Source organism: Canis lupus, chromosome 7 (genome assembly GCF_003254725.2).
Source record: "Canis lupus dingo isolate Sandy chromosome 7, ASM325472v2, whole genome shotgun sequence".
NCBI lineage: Eukaryota > Metazoa > Chordata > Mammalia > Carnivora > Canidae > Canis > Canis lupus.
This window is the reverse complement of record NC_064249.1, coordinates 42,738,307-42,751,645: the sequence shown is the minus strand read 5'-3', so window position 1 is coordinate 42,751,645 and position 13,339 is coordinate 42,738,307. Positions and strand designations below refer to the sequence as shown.

Genomic DNA, 13,339 nt, shown 5'->3' with positions numbered 1-13,339 from the left:
CCATTAATGGCAAGTAAGCAGAAACAGAGTCTATGTTTATATAAATTTTGTTATAATTTTTGCCATTCCATAAGTTGACATTTTTCAGGGAAGAAAACCCAGAAGAGTGCTAGAGAGAGTTAGTGAAGCACTGTTACTCTTGAGGCTCCACTGCTCTTTTTTTTTTTTTTAAGATTTTATTTATTTATTCATAGACACAGAGAGAGAGGGGCAGAGACACAGACAGAGGGAGAAGCAGGCTTCATGCAGGGAGCCCGACGCGGGACTCGATCCCGGGTCTCCAGGATCACACCCCAGGCTGCAGGCGGCGCCAAACCGCTGCACCACTGGGGCTGCCCTCCACTGCTCTTAACACTGCCACAGAGAGGTGGCCAGCTCTGAGGGAGTTCTAGAATGAGACACCCTCCCAAGTGTTTTGGCCTTCTCTTCAACTCTTTTCTATTATTCTGACCAAACTATATATCTTACTTCTGGTTTAGTTTTCCTCATGGACAGAACTATTTAATAACCATAATAAAGTATTAAATTTAATAAAATCTGGAAACAAAATAAAAAAAGCCTTTCTAGCCAGAGAGAAGCCCTTCAAGAAGTTATCCATATACGGGGCTAGGAAAATACGAGACACTCACATCTGAAATATAGACCTTTGTACTGCTTTTATCAAACACTTCTACTGTAATGACATACACCTGTCCCACCTCTAGACTCCAGCGGTCTCCAGGTTGAACTGTGAAACCTGTACACAAATCAAGAAACAAAAATATCAGAAGAGGCCAAGAATTTTCTACAATGAGTTATAAAATACAAATTTATAAAAACTATTGAATGAGCAAAACTTGCTAACAGATGGAGATGGTTTCCAAAGTTGACCTTTTAGTTTCCTCCATCAAATTGAATAATTTGGGATTCTAAATATACTGGCTTAACTTAGTTCATCTCAGGTATAAAGAAACACTCTCACATCTGTATACAAAACAAACCACAGTTTTGCTCATTCCTTTTAAAAAAATATTTTTTAAAGATTTTATTTATTCATGAGAGACAGAGAGAGAGAGAGAGAGAGAGAGAGAAAGAGAGAAAGAGAGAGAGGCAGAGACATAGGCAGAGGGAGAAGCAGGCTCCTTGCAGGGAGCCCTATGTGGGACTCGATCCCAGGACCCAAGGATCAAGCCCTAAGCCGAAGGCAGACACTCAACCACTGAGTCACCCAGGCGTCCCTTTTAATTTTTTATTTAAAGATTTTATTTATTTGCGAGAATTTTGCTCACTCCTAATGTGTGAGATTCTGGCTTCTTTCAGTCAAACTAATTTCATATGACCTAAGGACATTAGTATTCTTTTTTCTTTGTATAACGTCTCTTTCTAACCCAACATTGCATCACATAGATCTTCATATTTTTTCCACAATCTGTTTCAAGAGGTTTCACTCCTGCAAACTGCGTATAATCACAACAATGCGAGAAAACATGTCAAAGGAAGGTTAAATTTGAAGGTTCAAGAAGCACTCTAGTTTCTAATGCACTCATTTTAATGAAATAGTTTAAGCTATTCAGCTTTCTGAAAATCATGATCTAAAAATACCTAAAAATCCAAGGGCGCCTGGGTGGTTTGGTCAGTTGGGTGACCAAATTGATTTCAGCTCAAGTCATGATCTCAGGGTTGTGGATTGAGCGCCAAGTGAGGCTCCACACTAGGCGTGAAGTCTGCTTAAGCCTCTCTCTCCTCTCTCTCTCTGTCTCTCTGCCCTTCCTCTCCCCCAACCTCTAAAAAAAAAAAAAAAAAAATATATATATATATATATATATATATATATATATATATATATATACCTAAAAATCCAGGCTCTACGACATATATGGTGCAATTTGGGAGTCCAGACACAGATCGCATATGTACATCTTAACTTTTGTTTAAGGAAGTTACATGAACCAGAGTTGAGTAAAAAGAGAAATGTGAGTTACCAAAGAAAAAAATAATAAATGCACAAACAGAAACAAACAAAAATCTTATCTTTTATTATCCTTTGGAAACCAAAAACTTAAGTGTGTACACTTCTGAGAAAAGTCTGAGGGACTGACTCCATCATAACAGGAATCAGGTACTCTTGAATTTCAAATTTAAGGAGAATGGAATGATTGAAAAAAGATCGTGCTCCATGGTTTCAGTATTCATTTAGCTATAGAACCCTTTCTGTAAGTAAATTCTTACATAAGGGGCGCATTATGGAAAGCAGGACAAAGTGGCATCACTCTGGCTGTTGAAATGAATATGGTAATGAAGAGGAGGGAGGGCCATGACTTACCATCCAGCCCAGCAATTTGCCTCCGGCTTTGTAGACAGTTATAAAATTCATGAGCTGACTTTCCATTATCTATGGTAAATATTATTACCAAAATGTTTTCTCTTTACCATGAAAGATACTCCTACTTACTTATACCATACTACCCCCATCTCTGCAGTTAAATTCTAGCAAAAATACAAATTATTGTTTTTTTTAATTTATTGTTTTTGTCCTATACAGAATCTAAGTACGAATATACTTCCATCTCTAAAATAGTGTATCCAAAGGCTTAGAAGAAATATATAAAAATATATATATAAAAAGTAAAAAAATATATATATAAAAAGAAGAAATAGATAACTGAGATGACTGAACAGAAAATATTCATTCAAAGTACATTAATTTAGGAGTTGTAGTAATTCAGTCATGTGTTAGATTACAATTTATCACTACATCATCCATTGTGATAATGGAAGATATTATTTAATCCACTGGAGTGATCAAACTTTAAAACTGTCTCAATATTCCAAATGAGATATTGATACACATATAGTTTATATGTCAATTAAAGATTACTTTTATCTAGTCATTAAAGACTGTACAGACACCTCTGTGCCAATCTAGGTTTGGTTCTGATATGTACTCTAATGTAACATTCATAAAATATAAGAGCTACAAATAAATTCAGAGATACAACATTCCCTCCATTTTACAGAGGTAGAAACAGATCTTGATAGATCTCTAAGCGAATTCATTAATCCTCTGTCAGAGTAAGAGACCTTCCTCCTTATCCTTTCCACCTGTTTTGAATCTCATTTTCTTTTGCCCTTCAGAAGCCTTGTTCCATCAACTGACCCTCCTTTCCCCATCTTTCTGTTTACCTTACATTCAAGTCTGTTTTATCTTTAAAAAGTTCTCATGTCTTGGGGTACCTGGGTGGCTCAGTTGGTTAAGCGACCAACTCTTGATCTCAGCTCAGGTTGTGACTTCAGGGTTGTGAGACAAGAGCCCTGCCACATGGGCTCCGCACTCAGCCAGGTCTACTTAAGATTCTTTCCCTCAGGCAGCCCTGGTGGCGAAGTGGTTTAGTGCCACCTACAGCCAGGGTGTGATCCTGGAGACCCAGGATCAAGTCCCGCATCGAGCTCCCTGAATGGAGCCTGCTTCTCCCTCTGCCTGTGTCTCTGCCTCTCTCTGTGTCTCCATGAATAAAATCTTAAAAAAAAAAAAAAAAAAGATTTTCTCCCTCTCCCTCTGCCCTTCCCTCCTGCTTGTTTTCTCTCTGTCTCTCTCAAATAAATAAATAATATTTTTTTAAGATTTTATTTATTTATTCGTGAGAGAGAGAGAAAGACAGAGGCAGAGAGAGAAGTGGGCTCTATGCAGGGAACCCGATGTGGGACTGGATCCTGAGAATCCAGGATCACGCCCTGAGCCAAAGGCAGATGTTCAACCACTAAGCTACCCAGGCGTCCCAATAAAATAAAATCTTGAAAAAAAAAAAAAAAAAAAAAAAAAGAGAATTTCTCTTTTTCCATATGAACCTTAAAAGCTGGCATTATAGTCTTTGGTCCTCTTCTCCTCTCACTCTATATACTCTCCCTAAGTGATTTTTGTTAACAGTAACCATTCAACTATCACCTATCTATAAACTGATAACTCTCAAGTATCTATCTTTATCCTGAATCTTTCTCCTTCAGATGCATAATAAAAATATCTGCTGAGGGCACCTGGGTGGCTTACTTGGTAACACATCTCCCTTTGGCTCGGGTCATGATCCCGGGGTCCTGGGATTGAACCCCAGTTGGGCTCCCTGCTCAGTGGGGAGCCTGCTTCTCCTGCTCCCTCTGACTCTCCCCTGACCTTGTGCTTTCTCGGGCACTCTCTGTCTCAAATAATTTTTTTTTAAATAAGTCTTTAAATTTATTTTTATTTTTTAATTTTTTTATTAAGGATTTTTGTTTGTTTATTCATGAGAGACACAGAGAGAGAGAGAGAGAGAGAGAGAGAGAGAGAGAGAGAGGCAGAGACACAGGCAGAGGGAGAAGCAGGCTCCACGCAGGGAGCCCGACACAGGACCCGATCTCCACATCTGGGATCACACCTTGAGCCAAAAGCAGACGCTCAACCATTGAGTCACCCAGGCGTCCCTCAAATAAAATCTTAAAAAATAATAAAAATTTAAAAATAAAAATAAATATCTGCTGGCATGCCTTTCCCACAGGTACTTCAAGTTAATTTGTGAAAAACTAATCTAGTTTTCTTTTCCCTTAAACCTGCTGTTTCTCTTGTTCTCTATCCAGTCTGAACAGTGCCAGCAGTTACCCCACACTGAAGAAATTACGAATAGTCATTATCTATATTCTCAAGGAAGGCATATAAATAAATATATTTTAATATCTACTACTTTGGAATAAATAAAAAACACAACAAAGTCCATCTAAATCTGCCTGGGAAGGGACACCTGGGTGGCTCAACGATTAAGCGTGTGCCTTCGACTCATGGCGTGATCCTGGAGTCCTGGGATCAAGTCCCACATTGGGCTCCCTGCATGGAGCCTGCTTCTCCCATTGCACATGTCTGTGCCTTTCTCTCTCTCTTTCTCTCTCTCTCTCTCTCTCATGAATAAATAAAATAAAAAATATTTTTAAAAAATCTGCCTGGGGAATTTGGAGAGTTCCCTGACCTTCAGCTGGGGCTCAAATATTAAATAACTTAGTTTGTTTTGTAGCTACTATTGTATCTGACGACCAATATCCTATGCACCTTACAATGACTATAGAACAACTCTGGACCAAAACCCTCCTTACTATGTTTTAGACGAGTACTATAACAGCTAACTAACTAACATGATTATACAAGAAATACTGTCTTTTCCAGCCTACTGGGTGCTACATGACTTCATCCCTCCCCTGCTCTGCCACCACTTCTACTTTCTTCCCCTGATTCTTGGCACTTAAGCCTCAGAGCCTCCTGTGCTCATTTTTAAACAGGTCAGATACGTTCCTGCTTCACAATCTTGGCAACCACTACTTCATCTTCCTAGAGCTCCACCCCCAGGTATCGGCCTGACTCACTGCGGCAGTGTCTTATCAGAGAAGACTTTCCTAACAACAGCAGTCCGCATCCCCAGAGTTTAGAACAATGTTCAGCATATTGCAGGAATATCATAGATATTTGCTAAATGAATTAATTTCTTTCAGATTCAAATATCCAAAAATACTAAATACTAAATATTTCAAAATCAAACACTGAGAAATGGAGTCCAAACATTTCAATTTTCTAAGGTTTAAGTCTTTGTTCTGTTTTGTTTTCTTTGACTATAACAGAGCTCTAAATATCTCTCTTTGGTCCTTACAGAGCATGTTTAGTGAATTTTTAAAAATTACTCTCAGGGGTGCCTGGGTAGGTGAGTCAGTTAAATGTCTGCCTTTGGCTTGGGTCATGATCCCCAAGGCCCTGAGATCAAGCCCCACATCAGGCTCTCTGCTTAGCAGGGAACCTGTTCTCCCTCTTCTTCTGCCTGCTGCTCCGCCTAGTTGTGCTCTCTCTCTTATTCTCTATCATATAAGTAAATAAACTCTTTAAAACTAAATAAGTAAAATAAAAATTACTCCCAACTCAACAAATATTAATTAAGCATCTACTGCAGACAATACCACACCATCTTTTCTTAATTATTCACGTGGAAATGGGAAAGAACAAATTATTTTTTTTAAGATTTTACTTATTTATTATTCATGACAGATACACAGAGAGAGGCACAGACACAGGCAGAGAGAGAAGCAGGCTCCTCACAGGGAGCCTGATGTGGGACTCGATCCCAGGACTGGGATCATGCCCTGAGTCAAAGGCAGATGCTCAACCACAAGCCACCCAGGCGTCCTGGGAAAGAACATATTAAATAAAATTCACACAAATTTTTTCAAGTTGTTTTCCACAATCTCCTAATTATAATTTAACTGAGGTTGCAAATAAGCACTGGAGTCAACAGACCCCAAGTCTGAATTATTCTTTTCTCCATCTACCCTTTGCTAGAAATTATGACAATAATAATTTATAGTTCCATGTTAAATAAAACCTATCAAAATAAGGAAAATCTTAACAAATTACTTTATCAAGTAACATGACTAGCATGTTCATGAAATATATTGGCAGCTAAAACTTGAAAAGGATACTTTTATGGACAAAGACAAGGTTAGTTTGGCCCAGGTGGACAGCAGTCACCATGGCTGTTTTCTCATCCAGTAAAGCCACTTTCCCAGAAAGAGACCCATTACATCCAGCTCTGGGGTCTTGCAATTCCAGTGTGTAGTGTTCCAGAGGAAATCCCACCTCTATAAGACATGAAAGGTACGTAAGTGTAGCAAGAGCAGCCACTGCAAGAGGTAACAATGTATTGTTGGATTATAAGAGGAAAACCAGGAAGCAGGCCTAAATAAGAGTATGATCTGTTTCTACTCTCTTTCCCACTATGATGAATTTCAACATGTAGCCATTTTGGCAGGTGTGTGGGGGTACTATATATGAGTTTATTGTTGGTTTTTCTTGCATTCTTAAAAACCAATGAACTGAAAGAAATAGGAAGGATCCCAAGTAAGGAGTAATGCTAATGGAGCCAACGCACACTTTATAAACTCAATGGGACTACTAGGGTCAACAGAATGTTAAATTTTCAGTTAATAAATTGAGTTTCTCAAGAAACAACTTTTGCAAAGATCATTCAGGTCCCTTCTCATAGTTTCCTCACTTGCTCTACAAAATCTAGTAAATATTTGGTTATTGTTTTAACAGAGAATTCAGATGCCTACAGGCACTGATGCTAAGCATTAGCCTGTTCAAGACATGGGGACCATCTCAGTCCAATATTATCTCAAGTATAGCAATTAAAGAATACTTTATCACAAAGTTTAAAAACACAAAGAAGTATTTGTATACATAAAGAAGAGGTGCTTCTCTTACTGTCAGCAGGAAGGATTTGGGAAATGTTAGTCTTAGGAAAAGATAAATCACCTTACCTGTCATTCTTCCCTGCACCATTTTTGCAACTCGGTATTTAATATATGCTCCAACTAAGAGATAAATATCATGGGATGGTATAAGAAATATATTCTCCAAAACTAGCAGACGTATCAATGCTGCTGCCACTTTCTAAAAGAAGAAGGAAAGAAAAACTAGGTTCCGTAGGCAAAATCCTGAAGGACATTTTCCTTGTTAAAAGTTTACTTCTTGTAAGTCTCTTCTAAAATATCTTATAGAGATTTAAAAATGCTTTCCTAATCACAAATCATAATTTCAGTTAGCCTTAAAAAGTGATCATGAATCTTAATAACTACTTTCTAAGTCACTCAAACTAAGAACAGAAAATGACAAGACTTCTAAAGCAGAAGAGTTGGTAAATAAATAGGTACATATGCTAAAATGAAACAAGGGAAGACTTTATGGGGTACCACAGAAATTCATTTAGCCAGCCTCCAACATACTGACTTTCCAGAAAGTACTCTCTACACTTGTTGAACACCTTGATTATTGTGAAGGCTGACCTGACACAAGGCTGGGAGGCTGCTCTCTATGATATCCACACTGTGTCCTTGCCATTTGAATTAGACACTCACCAAAAGACACGGATTTTCCCCAAACCTATTTATGCCATTTGCACTTTTAATTATAATTACCTTAAAAAATAAGCCACAAATGTGAAAACAGAGCTATTTCTATAAAAAATTTAAATGTCTTGAAAAGAAGTCAAAAGTAACCTGCTAAAATATACTGTTATCAGTTAGGTGTAGGTGAGAAATGTAAAAAATTAGAGAAAAATCCTGAAAAATACAGGATTATGTACTCAAATTGCTTCACATGTCTAATTTTTCACTCGACTATAAAATGAAATGAAAAATGAAAAGAAAAAGAAAGTAGGAACTGTGACAGGTGCAAGCATGAGCATACGTGTTTCTAACCCATAAGCTCGTGGCCAAAGAAATAGTTTGGGCCTATCCCCAAGGGACGGGTGAACTAACTGCACTTACACACTGGAAGAGAAATACCAGTTGTATGTATAATTATAATTAGGTAGTAACACTTACAGAAAACAAGTTTTTTTTTTTAATGTCTACCTACTTCAAATGACTTTTCAATTAAATGAACAACTACTGACCCCAATCATATCAGGTTAGACGGCTTCTATTATAGATAAGTATAAAGAACAGTATTTTCCATGGGCAAGGCCCTTAAATGAAAGTTTGAATGTTTATGGCACAAACTTTTTACCTTATAGAATGGCTCATAAATTCGAACTTTTACAACAGCAGCACCAGTTCTGATCCCAGACACCAAAATCATATCTCCTTGTTTCTCTTCTTTTTCCATCTCAGCTATATACACTGGTGGAGAATATTCTGCTTCGGAGTATTTCAGAATCCTTAAGAAACAAAATAAAGTTTGTTTCTAGTGAAATCAAATAATGAGTCATCTTCTAAAAGGCCCTACGAGACTTTAAACATAGTCTCTTCACTGTCTATACAGTGTAAAAAGTCTTAAAATTTGTTTTCCATAAGGGTTAGCTAGAACAAAAGTACTTAGTGTGCCTCTGGCTAAAACTGTTGTGAAAATCAATTTTGGGACTGTCTGAGAGCTATCTTAGTACTAAAGACAAGATTTGGGCAGCCTCAGTGGCGCAGCGGTTAGCGCCGCCTGCAGCCCAGGGTGTGATCCTGGAGACCCTGGATCAAGTCCCACGTCAGGCTCTCTGTAACATGGTGCCTGCTTTTCCCTCTGCCTGTGTCTCTGTCTCTCTCTGTGTGTCTCTCTATGAATAAATAAATCTTTAAAAAAAATAAAAGAATTAAGACAAAATTTCACACTATCATCAACTCACTGTATTCCAGCATGCGCAAATAGCGTGAACAACAAAGCTGCTGGAAGATACACTTGGCTCAAACAATTTATATAGTTCTGAGCTCATGAATTCTTATGCAGTAGTTCAAATTAAGTGATCACTAAAGTATCTGCACCCACACCATATGTCATTTTATCAAAGACATTTCCTCCTGGTAAAGTTATCGGTTCCAAAAAATTCCAGACAGGGCAGCCCGGGTGGCTCAGAGGTTTAGCACCACCTTCCGCCCAGGGCATGATCCTGGAGACCTGGGATCGAGGCCCACGTCAGGCTCCCTGCATGGAGCCTGCTTCTCCCTCTGCCTATGTCTCTGCCTCTGTGTGTGTGTGTGTCTCTCATGAATAAATAAATTAAATCTTAAAAAAAAAAGTCCAGACAGCAGCATTATCAAAACCCATACAAATGGTAGAATGGTTTATGTTTCCTTCAAAGTCAAATGGTTTATGTTTGGTTTCAATGTTACCTAATTTTGCTAGACAATTCTTCTCTTGCTGATTCGTTATCCTGGGCGACACTCCACTCAAACATCATACCTGCCAAACTACTAAAAGTATTTCCTGTAGAGCAAGCCAAAAGTAGATAGGACAAAATCACATATTCAAAAATATTCAGGTATCTTTAACAAGAAAGAGAAATCTAACTAGAAAATTTTATTTAGGCCTCTTTCATTAACAAATAGACACTGCCATTAACAAATTTAAAACACATAATACCAGGAAGATACCTACACAAACAATTGAAGTGCTATTGCTACACAAACTTTCTGAATGTAGAAAGGACTCAAGCTGATTAACCTCTGGCTGACAAAAGTTATGCTACTCTTTCTGTACCTTTCTACATAAAGGCCACTGTACAGTCTACCTCAGGGTTGACAGGCATCCCTAAATCCTGCTCCCTTCAACAAAAATTTTTATAAAACTAGATTCCAGAATATTCCTAATAATGTTCATTTTTCAGATTAAAAAATTATTCTTTACAATAGTTTACAAAGAAAGTGGCAATAAATTTAAATGTTTTAAGTATATTGCATATTAATACAATAAAAGCAATTTAAATTAGTCTCAAGAAAGATAAAATTATAAAATTTTTTCACAGGTTTACACATAATTCCCCTGGCCTACAGAAGGTGGACTGATCAAAACAGAGCTAGGAATAAATCCCAAATGAATGTTCTTATGGGCTAATCTAGGGACCATCAGCAGAAGCTCAGCGACTGAATCTGGGTATTTAAGAAAACTTCTGAGATAGCCAATAATTGAATATAGCAGGAAGATCTTATGAAAATATGTAGCTAATACATTGAAACATCCTAATTATCAATCCTTCATGTACATTATCTTCATATAAAAAAATAAATGCTATTTCTAATCTACTTTTATCTTTCAAGTTGCTTTTTTTCCAAGTGCTAAACACAAATGATTACTACTTTATTTTAGGTAATTTGTTGAATCCTTTAAAGTCCTTTACCTTCAGCATCCAATGCCCTCACCATCAGTTCCAGTGGTGAATCATCTACATAGAGTTCCCGGGTTCGAGATACAATTTCAATGCTGTTTATCACATCAACCTTAACATCACAGCGCAGTTCATGGTCAGTCACTATGATGAACCCAAAAACTTAGAATTTAATTCAATAGATCATGAATCTATAAATGTCTCAAACACTCAAAAACTTATTCTATATTATAAAAAAGAAAGCTATAACAGTTGTATAACAGTTGCTTTTAACCTGTGGAAGAAAGGAACATAATGACAAAATACAAAAACCTCAGTTTATAAGAGACAGCAGACCAGGCATTCTCAAACACTGATCTATAGTGATGTTTTCATTCACCCATGGAAAAATGAGAAAGGTAAGAATCTTAACATAATGAGTAATAAAAGTAAATGGATTCACTTTAACGGAATATATTTTAGGGGAGCCTGGCTGGCTCAATCAATGGAGCATGCAACTTTTGATCTTGGGTTGTGAGTTTGAGACACCTGCTGGGTATAGAGATGACTTAAAAAAAAAATTGGGACCCCTGGGTGGCTCAGCGGTTGAGCATCTGCCTTTAGCTCAGGGCGTGATGCCAGAGTCCCAGGATTGAGTCCTGTGTCGGGCTACCTACACGGAGCCTGCTTCTCCTTCTGCCCCTCTCTCTCTCATAAGTAAATAAAATCTTAAAACAAAACAACGACAACAACAACAACAAAAAAACGAAAAGCAAAGGAGAATATTATTAATCAGATAATACAGGCAAGTGCTCCTCATAAAAGGTCAAGGAGCAACAAAATATGCTATTTCAGGCAAAGCTATACTTCCTTTCACAAGAAAACACAGAAACTGACTTAATCATTCGGAAATTAGAATTACACTGGGGTTCAACAAATAAGTAAATATACTATAGATACAGTGTCAGGTTTCTTACTAGCAAAGAAAGGAGTTACACTGTGGTGCAAGATTAGTACCAAAGATATCAATATGATCTCATGTTTACATTAATATATACACAAGTATAGAAGTAAATACAGAAAAAAAAAGTAAATACAGATGTATATATACATATACTTCCTAGCACGGTCTGCTGAGAGGGCCTAGAAACAGTGATACCACAGGAGCAGCGGGCACACTAGCAGGCAGATCTTGGTTTCTAAATATAGTTCTTTAACAAAAAGAACCAGGCTGGGCGGGGAAAATACAAGATGGGCCTGGATCATCTTATAGCGCTAAAAAGTAAGGAAGTGCTACAACTAATTACTTAATTAAGATGGGGCAGGCCCAAAGGACACAGGAGTCAACCTGAAAGTTCCCAATAGCCTAAGCTAGAAAAACTGGAGTAAGAAAATAAATTATGAAAATATTGGATTATAAACCAAAAATATCCATGAGTTGATACTTACATAAATAATGAATGAATAAATAAATGAGAACGTGTTTGTAAGATATAAGTTATCTTCCTTACAGAAGAATGCTACTAAAGTGTGGAAAGAATGAGGGAAATAGAAAATCACCATCAGAACTCCACAGTAATAACTGTGACAGGCAAGATTCATAGATAAATGCTAAAATTAGAGGGTGAAACTTTGTTTTTTTTTTTCAAAGATTTATTTATTTATTTATGATAAACATAGAGAGGCAGAGACACAGGAGGAGAGAGAAGCAGGCTCCATGCCAGGAGCCCGACGTGGGACTCGATCCCAGGACTCCAGGATTGCGCCCTGGGCCAAAGGCAGGCGCTAAACCGCTGAGCCACCCAGGGATCCCCAGCGGGTGAAACTTTGAAGAGAAACAAGATATAGCAAAGCATCTCCCTCAAATATTTATTAGTTACTGTAGTGATTTTAATAACATCCACAAATTCTTTGACACTCCTTCGTTTAGGAGGTGAAGCTTAATTTCTCTTCCTTTGAGTGTGGGCTGAATTTAGTGATAATTTTAACGAACAGTATATGGAAACTTTAGAGTGGAGAAATCTGACAGATACTACCTTTAACTAAGTGATCAAGCTTAATGTCACTAGTGATAAATCATGTTGATATGTACCTCCTGACAATGCATTGGAAAGGGCTCTTCACTTCTGTGGTTTTCTTCCTAAAAATCTATAAACCAACCTAATCATGAGGAACATCAGACAAACCCAAACTGAAAGCCATTCTACAAAATACTTGACCAGTCCTCTTTAGAAGTGTCAAGGTCATGAAAGACAAAGATTGAGAAACCATCATAAGTCACAGAAGATGAAGGAAACACAACAACATAGTTTAGTAATGTGGTATTTTGAATTAAGTCCTAGAACAGAAAAAGGTTATTAGTGGAACATTAAATGAAAACTGAGTGAAGAGTAAATAGGAACTCTGTATTATCTTTGCATGACTTCTGTAAATCTAAAATTATTTTAAAAGAGAATGTTTTAATTCATTTGAGGGTGCCTGGGTGGCTCAGTCAGTTAAGCATCTGCCTTCGGCTCAGGTCATGATCTTGAGGTCCTGAAATCTAGTCTTGCATTGGGCTCTCTGCTCATTTGGCAGTCTGCTTCTCCCTCTTCCTCTCCCCTCCCCGCTGCTCATTCTCTTTCTCTCGCTCAAATAAATAAAATCTTTTTTTAAAAAAAAGTATTAAAAATTTACTTGATTATTCTTTTACTTAATGGGACGACTGGGTAGTGGCTCAGCGGTTGAGC

At 37.5% G+C, this 13,339-nt stretch overlaps 1 protein-coding gene across 15 annotated transcripts in view; it reads right to left on the bottom strand.

Moving 5' to 3' along the window:
- Positions 1 to 13,339, bottom strand: part of NUP210L (nucleoporin 210 like) — an 80,947-nt gene that overhangs the window by 59,188 nt on the left and 8,420 nt on the right. For all 15 annotated transcript variants that reach the window (XR_003128446.3, XR_004817366.2, XR_007412044.1 and 12 more), the window contains exons 3-9: positions 10,644 to 10,775; positions 9,640 to 9,733; positions 8,549 to 8,699; positions 7,300 to 7,432; positions 6,460 to 6,618; positions 1,830 to 1,898; positions 630 to 736 (exon numbers count right to left, since the gene is read on the bottom strand). Coding sequence is in view for 11 of the 15 variants with exons in the window: in XM_025428854.3 (XP_025284639.3) it covers positions 630 to 736; positions 1,830 to 1,898; positions 6,460 to 6,618; positions 7,300 to 7,432; positions 8,549 to 8,699; positions 9,640 to 9,733; positions 10,644 to 10,775 (845 nt within the window). In the remaining 4 variants the exon portion in view is untranslated. The remainder of the gene's footprint in view (positions 1 to 629; positions 737 to 1,829; positions 1,899 to 6,459; positions 6,619 to 7,299; positions 7,433 to 8,548; positions 8,700 to 9,639; positions 9,734 to 10,643; positions 10,776 to 13,339) is intronic.